Below are 9,296 nucleotides of genomic sequence, written 5' to 3'. Positions count from 1 at the left end.
AGTATTTAAAAGTAGAATGGGAGGGAGAGCCTTCAGTTTTTAGGCCCCTCTTCTGTGGAACCAGCTTCCAGTTTGGATTTGGGAGACAGACTCTACTTTTAGGATTAGGCTTAAAACTTTCCTTTTTGCTAAAGCATATAGTTAGGGCTGGAACAGGTGACCCTGAATCCTCCCTTAGTTGTGCTGCAATAGACGTAGGCTGCCGGGGGATTCCCATGATGCATTAAGTTTTTCTTTTCCAGTCACCTTTCTCACTCACTATCTGTTAATAGACCTCTCTGCATTGAATTATACCTGTTATTAATCTCTGTCTCTCTTCCACAGCATGTCTTTATCCTGTCTTCTTTCTCTCACCCCAACCGGTCGCAGCAGATGGCCCTGCCCCTCCCTGAGCCTGGCTCTGCCGGAGGTTTCTTCCTGTTAAAAGGGAGTTTTTCCTTCCCACTGTCGCCAAAGTGCTTGCTCATAGGGGGTCATATGATTGTTGGGCTTTTCTCTGTATCTATTATTGTGCGATCTACTGTGCAATATAAAGCGCCTTGAGGCGACTGTTGTTGTGATTTGGCGCTATATAAATGCCTCCCATTTTACTTTCAAATATCCTATGAACCACAAGCCTGCAGTGAAGTACTCAATTGGGACAATATGGTGCTCTGAGGTCTTTAAGATAAGATGGGGCCTGATGAGTCAAGACCTTGTATGTAAGGAGAAGGATTTCAAATTGGATTCTGGATTTAACAGAGCCAGTGAAGAGAAGCTCATATAGGATAAATATGGTTTCTGTTTCTAGTGCCTATTAGCACTGTTGCTACAGCATTCTTGATCAACTGAAGGCTCTTTAGGGAGGCTTTAGACTTGATAATAACAAATTACAATTGTCCAGCCTAGAAGTGATAAATGTCCATTTTTTTCAGCAACACTCTGAGACGGGATGTTTCTAAATGTAGAGCTATTGGCGCAAGAAAATGTATTTCTCACAGTGTTACTGAAAGCCAAGGTAATGCCACTGAGAGTAAGTATCTGGCTAGACACCATGTTTCTAAGTTTGTATGGCCTATAGTGTAACATCAGTTTTATCTAAATTTAGGAGCAGTAAACTAGTGGTCATCCCGGCTTTTATGTCTTTATGACATTCCAGCAGTTTAACTAATTGCTGCTGTTCATCAGGCTTCAAGGATAAATAAAGTGAAGATTAAACTGCATTACAGTGAAAGTGTATGCAATGCATTCTAATAAGGAAAGCAAGGAAAATGTAATTAGAATTGGTCCATATGTAACCTTAGTGTGCAAAGAAGACTCCACATTTACATTTAAAAATCGGGGTCTATTAGATAGATATGATTACAATCACTGCAGTGCAGTTCCTTTAATACCTACAGCACTGACTAATCTCTGTAGTAAAATATTATATTCAAGAGTTACGAATCTTGCACTGAGTTCTAGCAGGATAAGCAAAGAGACTAGTCTAGTGTCAGAGGCCATAAGAAAATCATTTGTAACCTAATACGGTTTCTGTACTATGACGAATTCTGACTGAACTGCTCAAATTATGCAATATATATTTTTAAGTGCGAGTAGTTTTGAACATGGATATTGGACATTGTAGAATATGGAGTAATGCTTCTGGACTCTAGGCGGCAGCATCACAATTGGGGGGCAACTGGTCTACGGGAAACGGAAATAAAGAAGAAGGGTGAGAAGGCGGAGAGAGGAACCATTTTTATCGTCGCTGTAGCTTTCATAAAGTCGCGGGGTAATGCAGTTAGTTGTGTGTATGCATGCTAAAATTTAAGCTGTAATTTTTTTTATATTTGCTTTTAAAGTAGCTTGTTGGTAGACGTGAAGCAGAGTCTTTTGTTAGTAGCGAAATACTTATTAGCTAACGGGCTAAAGAAGCAGCTGAAATCGGTAGCATTTTTATCGCCATTTTGGGCATTCAGTAGCTCCCTACTTTTGGCAGCAGAAAGGTAATGCCAAAGTAATGTGTGGCTGTTTATTTCAGGATACAGCGTTCCCTTTTGTTTCAGGGTTGATGCTCATTTTTAAGTTAAATGTATGGTCTTTCTTTCGTTTTAGGGTAGCAGACTTCGGAGCATGGCGGAGGCCGACCGACCAGGGAAGCTCTTCATCGGCGGACTGAATACGGAGACCACCGAAAAGGCCTTGGAGCAGTACTTCAGCAAATATGGCAGGATTGTGGAAGGTGGGAATGGAACCACTTTTGGCCATATCATGTTCAGTGCATATCCTGGATAAAGTACTTCTAAAATTGCTCGGTGTTTGCTGTTTGGCGCCTTTATTCTGGCAAATGGGTGGTAGCGAAATACTGGAACAAACTGGAACAAATTTTTATTCATCTGTGTGTATATTTAAGTTTACTGTTATAGCGTAGGGAAATCTGAATAACCCCTTTTTAATACACTAACTTTGCAGTTTTACAATCTTCTAAGTTATCCACATAGTTTGTGACATTTTTTCCACTTCATTTAAAAGGAAGCCTGTTCTTCCAAACTCTAATGTATAATACTTTATTTACTGTAAATGTATAGTCTTGCTGAAGGAAATAAGAAAACCTCTGAACCATGAAAGGGACACAAAGAAACCGAAATTAGTCATTTTTGGTTATGGGCAATGTTCCCTCTAATTTTTCACGTGCCTGAGCAAACATACAAACTCCCTGAGCGGTCCCTTGGACCACTGTGAGCGACGTCAGACGTGTGTACTGTGGTCACGCCAGCATCTAATCCATCCAAGTTACATGGTTTATTAAAATAATCAAATTACAGCATTTACATTTATGTTAGACTACTTTTAATTAACTGCTTTAGCCCAATTACAATAAAAATTAATAAATAAATCTTGTTCATGACCTGTGTAGTATGTTAACACTATTGGAAGTAAAAATAACTTGAACTCCAATTTTGAAAACACAGCTTTCTTTCTTTTTTTTTTTTTTTTATAAAGCTCTGACTTATTACGAGTCTGTGGTCTGGAAGAGAGTCCTGTAACTCTCTGTCTGCAAAATACAGTATATAATGACGAATGTTGGGCAATTAATTATATAGTTCTTCAAAAAAGTAACTCAGTTTGGCAAACAACAAAGTTTTTTGCAACTATTTTATTTTAATGCAGCCAAGGCGGTTTTTTAAATAAACATTTCAAACTATTTACAGAACAATCAGCTGTTCTGCATCAAATCTGATGCCACACAAATTATTTGTGCCACTCCAAAAAAATAATTTCTGTCCACTATGAGATAAAGGAGAGCAACAGCCTGATACCTGCAGGCCTGACAACAGGAGATGTATCACTCCTGTAACACCTGTAACATTCAGCAGTCGCCTCATTGTTCTGACACACACAACAAAACTACTGACTACACTACACGCTAACTACACAAGATTTGTGCTAAACGTCTCAAATCTCTCACATCTCAAAGCACTGCCGTCACTCCTAAAACTTCCCCCCGTTTCTTAACAACTAGATGCCACGTTGCCATATGATTTTTTGATTGGTCGACATAGTACTTTTTTGGACGAATAGGAAAGATAGAGGGGGGTGGGGTTTGTTTTTGCTCACAGGCGGAGAGTGCTTTTGAGCCTTTTTCCTTATAAAACGCTGTTTTTACCATTTCTTCCCTCAGTAAATATAAACAACGACAGTATTCAGGAAGAAAACCAAACATTGCATATTTTTATCACAACTCTGGTTTTACGTGGCCTATCAACACAATTTAGAAACTGGTATAAAGTCCACACTTTTTCCGTCAATTGTTCCGTCTGTCCTGCTCACATCTCCAATGGTTGTACACGTTGTCATTAACGTGGCTTCACTCCACATCAGCCACGCCGCTTTGCTAGCTAAAACACCGGTGTCGGCACATAAGGACGCTGTCATACCCTGTCAATGACGTTGATTGGCTGCGTATATACGCATTATTGGCTGGACTATGGGATAAGGCGGCATCGTTCTAATCCCATATGGGAGCAGCCAGTCACTTACTGACTAACACTGTAAAACATGATTGTTGAAGTATTAATTTTATTTCAATTCAGGTTAGATTTTTTTTGTGCGCAACGCAGATTTTCTGTGCGCAGAGACCGTGCCAGCAGTGCGCAATTGCGCACGTGCGCAGCTTAGAGGGAACATTGGTTATGGGGTGTCATAGAAGTGTGCCCTTATCTAATTTAAACTGTTAAAATGAGTCACTTTTGTATTTAACTTGGCTAATTGAAAAATACAAGCTCACTTCTGATCATCAATTCCTTTATTTCAGTTCTTTTGATGAAGGATCGTGAAACAAACAAATCAAGAGGCTTTGCATTTGTAACTTTTGAAAGTCCTGCTGATGCAAAGGATGCAGCACGCGAAATGAATGGAAAGGTAAGTGATGACTCGAATTGGCTGTAATAAAAATAAAAAAGAATCAGCTAAAAAATATGATTTATACTTGTAAATCTTCTACCAGTCTCTTGACGGCAAGCCTATCAAGGTTGAGCAAGCTACAAAACCTCAGTTTGAGAGTGCTGGCAGGCGCGGACCTCCACCCATGCACTCTCGCAGTCGCGGGCCACCCAGAGGTCCACGTGGTTCAAGGGGAGGTCCTGGTGGAATGAGAGGCCCCCCATCAAGAGGTAATTTATTTAGTTATTTTTTTGGGTCTGCTCAGTTTGTAAATTGGAAGAATCTGTGTAATGATATAATAATCTCTGGATGGATTTTTGTTGCAGCTTTTGAATGTAGTATATTAATATGTGCATTTCTTGTTTGTTTAAAAGACTACTATGATTCAGGAAGTGTAGAACCCTTCTTTAAAGGGATGTCATCCAGAGGCCCCCCTCCAATGAAACGAGGGCCCCCTATTCGAAATGGAGGTCCCCCACCCAAGAGGTCTGCCCCATCTGGTCCCATGAGCAGACGTAAGGGCTTGTACTCTGCAATATTTAAATGCAGGAAGTAATGTGGAAGCAATTACCAAAAAAAAAGTTAATTGTACAGATTTTAGTCTCTAGATTTAATTTAGTATCTAGTTTCTGTTTCTCTTGCAAGTAACTAGATGGGATACTTCTGTCTCATGGTAATTTGGTGATTAATCTTATCAGTTTATCATTATGTGTTCCAGCTCCCATGTCAAGGGACAGAGATCCCTATGGTCCACCTCCACCTCGCAGAGACTCGATGATGTCCAGAAGGGATGATTATCCATCACCCCGAGATGACCATTACAACTCAAAAGACAGGTTGGTATTTTCGTAATACGCACTAGTGTGAACATACATGGCAAACCTCAAGATTGATATACTGTAACATGCTGATAGTTGCTGTTACTTAGAGCTATTGTGGTCATCTTTTATATTTGAATTTTCTGTATAAAAAGTCCACGTATTTAACACAAATTTATGCCCAGGAAACAGTATTGAGGTGTATTGTAATGTTTCACAGCTACTCCAGTCGGGATTACTCCAGAGATTCTAGGGACTATGGGCCACCTTCCAGAGATTATTCCTATAGAGAATATTCTAATTCCACTTCCCGCGATGACTACGGCTCAATGTCAAGAGGATACGGGTATGAGCCTGGATTGATACAAAAAGTAAAAACCTGAGGTCAGATCTCCCTTGGTTGTTAAGTGACAATTGCTTATTGCGTTTTGCAGTGACCGTGATGGTTATGGAGGAGGCAGGGAACCAAGAAGCTATATGGACCGTCCTAGTGGTGGCTCCTACCGAGACTCATATGATGGTTACGGTAAGACATAACTCCATGAGTGAAATGACAATGTGTAATCGGTGTGGCACAAAGAAGAAGTGCGCAAATATTCAACCAAACCTGCCTTGTCCTATCACAAGATACTGCAGTTTTTTTGCATCCTCAGAGGAAACCACATGGTAATTTATTTTTTTTCTTTCCCTGACCTACAATCCAAGTTGTATATTTTCATACTACTAGCAATATTTTACCATTGGCATCTCCACTGAAAAACAAAAGTGTCTACATACCAAAGTCTGCATTACCCCTGCATTCATCAGGAGAATATGAGTTTGGCAATATCATGTGTATGTGATGCACCTCAAAGTTTTTGCAACCATAAGGAACCTCAAAAATCCTTGGAAACATCCGTTGCCCGTTATGTGTTGTCCAGCAAAGTACTCCCTCAAGGAGTAATCTTCAAAAACCATCAAGACAACTGAAAACCTCACCCTAACCTACACTTGGATCTCTAAATGGAAAAATGGCTACTCAAATCAAAGGCATGCTGAAATGGGTACCACTACCTATTTGTTCTGTGCTTGGATATATTACTGCGCATATCAACAAAATATCCATGTTAAGTATTAAAAGGGTGGAACATTTTAAATATGCCATCCATTAAGTTTTATTTATTTTTTGCCACAGAATGAATTCTATTTGGCAAAAAAAAATAGCACTTGACCGTGCAAAGAAAAATGTATAAATTGAACTTTGCCAATTACCTGAACCATTGACCCTGCAGGTAACTCTCGCAGCGCCCCACCTTCAAGGGGCCCCCCACCATCCTATAGTGGGAGCAGTGGAAGCAGTCGTTATGATGACTATGGCAGCAGTTCCCGGGATGGCTATGGCAGTCGTGACAGTTACCCCAACAGTCGGAGTGACCCATATCCACCTAGCCGTGGTGAGCGAATGGGCAGACAGGATAGGGGCCCAGCTCCCCCTGCCGAGAGAGGCTACCCTCCTCGTGACTCATACAACAGCTCAAGTCGTGGAGGGCCACGTGGTGGCCGTGGTGGCAGTCGAGTCGATAGAGGAATGGCTCGCAGCAGATACTGAACTGGACTTGGAAATGTCATTAAACCAAACGTTAGTCTCCATGCACACTTAAAACGTGTTTTGGAGGAAGGACAAACTAGCCATGTCTAAATTTGTGGAATCTGAAGCTTAGTTTTGAACTGTATCTTGACTTTCCCAATTTTTTTTTTTCTTTTATGTGTAAAAGTTTTTTTCTCTCTTGCTTATGTCAGTACAGTTACCAAGTGAGTGTTAGTTTTTTGTACTTTCAGTGCTGTTGAAATCTGCAATGCCCTATAAGTATGGCTTTCCTAATCTAATAAAGGTTTTAGTTGTACCATAACTTTTTCTCATCGATTTTTCAACAACAGACCGTAACAAATGTTACGTAACAACATGATCTCCTTAAAAAGGTCCTCTGTAAAACTTAGGTGAGTCTGCTAAATATTGGAGTGAGATGCGTTCATTCTTGCCACAAATGTACTTCCAACTGGACGCTACTGTTTTCAAGGTTAGGCAAATGTTACTGTCAAAATGTTCCAATGTAGTTCCTTGGAAATGGATTCATCACCCTAGAGCCATTTGATGGCATGCAACGACCAAATGCAACTCGACTGATAGTCAACAGCTGGTAAGCAAAGCAAAACTCTTTGTTTCTCATCTGTAAATGAGTTTCTCATTGTCCTGTATTGCACTCTCCAGTCAAAGGGCGATATTCAAGGAAACTTGGCTTCAAGGGACAAAAGGAAAAAAGGAAGTCGACTGAAATGAACCTTTTCGTTGTAGTCCATTTTCGTCACTCAAAATTGTCAAAAATGCAGCAACATGCCAAGAAGTTTCTTCCCTTTTCACCAGTGAATGCTTTTAACACCCATTTTACCAACTGAGCCCCAAGGCTCCTTTTTGCCCAACCAGTCATCCAACATCAGTAAAATGATTGGCAACCGTGCATTTTTACATCATGGGGTAATATTTAGTAATTTTTTTCCCTCTATAAACACCTCAAAGCAATCTTTAAATTAAAGACTTGGTATCAAAATCATTTGCTTGAGCATGCCAATTCAAACAATGGAGACCGTTGGAAGAGCACCATCGTCCTAACTGCCAAACCGGAAAACAATGAAACGAATGTACAGTTGGACCAAGGACAACAATATAATTTTCAGTTACCTCATAATACATAATTAAGAAAAAAGCACCATACTAATATGATGTTCTCATTGCAGGATGAACATTGCTTCAAGGCAAATGCCCTTTCAACATATCTGAATGTCTTCAAGTTGCTGGACTAGTTGAGCTACAGTGCATCCGCATAAGCATGTCTAACAGACTAGTAAGTCTTTATCTACCTATACACAATTAAGATGGAATGGACAACCTTTACTGCTGAGACATTTTACAGCAATTTTGCCCCAAATGATGAGCACAATGTGTTTATTTAAAATCGATGTGAGCCTGTCAGCATTACTAATGATGTAAAGTAAAATCTTCAATAACTGACTACAGTGGGCATTATGATTATTTTAATACCTTTTTGTATTTTCTGCATGTTAGGTATGTTTTTGTTTGCCTTACTTGCATTATTTTCTGTAACTTATTAATGTAAAATGGGAATTTAGAGAATCCTAGAAAGTAGAGTTATGCAGGGCACTTTAATACCAACCTGTGTTTTTGAAAATGGTTTGATATGCCAAAAGAATTTAGTTTATTTTTAAGATGCTAGGAGGAAAATAATTTGAGATATCAAATATACTTAGTTCTGTACAAAACGTTTGAACGTTTTTTTTGTATGAGGTGCTATGAGGAAGTTCCTCAGTTTGGCCCACTAAATGCAACAAACAAAACTAAGTTGGTTGAGTCCTGTTGTGACTCTGTACTATTTTCTTTTTAGATTACTTCCTGAAAGTCCTGTTCTGGCTGCTGTGTATATTATTGTGTGTGTATAATTTGTAAAAAATAATCTGAAATTACGCAAAAAAACACCAAAGTTTGTTGGACAAATGATATTGTTGTTAAATTTAACTTTTGATGTCTTTTGCTGTCTTTCAGATGCTGGCACAGCTTTCTGTTCAGAGGTCGGGCTGAATCTTCGTATTGAGCAACGCATTGAAAGTGGGAGAAATGTACAGCCATCAAATGAACTTTGTACTGTTTTAAATAAAAGCTTTGAAGAGGTTTTCCGTTTGCTGTTTTGTTGTCCTGAAATTTAAGATTTTGGCCATGACATGATTAAACTTTTATTTTTTTTAGCCGAGACACTCTATTTGCAAATATCACATTTTTCCCCATATGTAAGGCTTCCTGTGGCAGATGACCCATTTTCCATATTTGAAAAAAAATGTGACCCAATTATGTTGAAGTTATTACTCTTTATTATATTAGACTTAAATAGTTGCCTCTTCTGAGTTATCAGTATGCAATTTGCATATATCGGTCATGTTTTCTGAGCCTTGCTGCATTTCAGTATGTAATATGATTGCCCTCTGCTAGCATGTGCTACTTTGCAGAGGGGGACGACGGAAAAAAAA

At 39.3% G+C, this 9,296-nt stretch overlaps 1 protein-coding gene across 3 annotated transcripts; it reads left to right on the top strand.

Annotated features, from left to right (window-relative positions):
* The first annotated feature begins 1,670 nt into the window (after positions 1-1,670).
* rbmx (RNA binding motif protein X-linked) lies at positions 1,671-8,938 on the top strand. 3 transcript variants are annotated; one of them, XM_063494971.1, is made up of 10 exons: positions 1,671-1,753; positions 2,077-2,203; positions 4,277-4,383; positions 4,469-4,634; positions 4,779-4,919; positions 5,123-5,240; positions 5,443-5,568; positions 5,657-5,748; positions 6,494-8,101; positions 8,818-8,938. In XM_063494971.1, the coding sequence occupies exons 2-9, from the start codon at positions 2,095-2,097 to the stop codon at positions 6,808-6,810; spliced, it is 1,176 nt and encodes a 391-aa protein (XP_063351041.1). In that variant the 5' UTR covers positions 1,671-1,753; positions 2,077-2,094; the 3' UTR covers positions 6,811-8,101; positions 8,818-8,938. The 3 variants fall into 3 exon arrangements, with proteins under 3 accessions (XP_063351041.1, XP_063351049.1, XP_063351031.1); XM_063494979.1 differs by lacking the exon at positions 1,671-1,753 and adding an exon at positions 1,760-1,967 and having other exon boundaries at positions 7,995-8,101; XM_063494961.1 differs by lacking the exon at positions 1,671-1,753 and adding an exon at positions 1,760-1,967.
* Positions 8,939-9,296: the final 358 nt, after the last annotated feature.

The sequence above is a fragment of the Pelmatolapia mariae genome, linkage group LG2 (genome assembly GCF_036321145.2).
Source record: "Pelmatolapia mariae isolate MD_Pm_ZW linkage group LG2, Pm_UMD_F_2, whole genome shotgun sequence".
NCBI lineage: Eukaryota > Metazoa > Chordata > Actinopteri > Cichliformes > Cichlidae > Pelmatolapia > Pelmatolapia mariae.
This window is presented reverse-complemented; position numbering and strand designations above follow the sequence as displayed.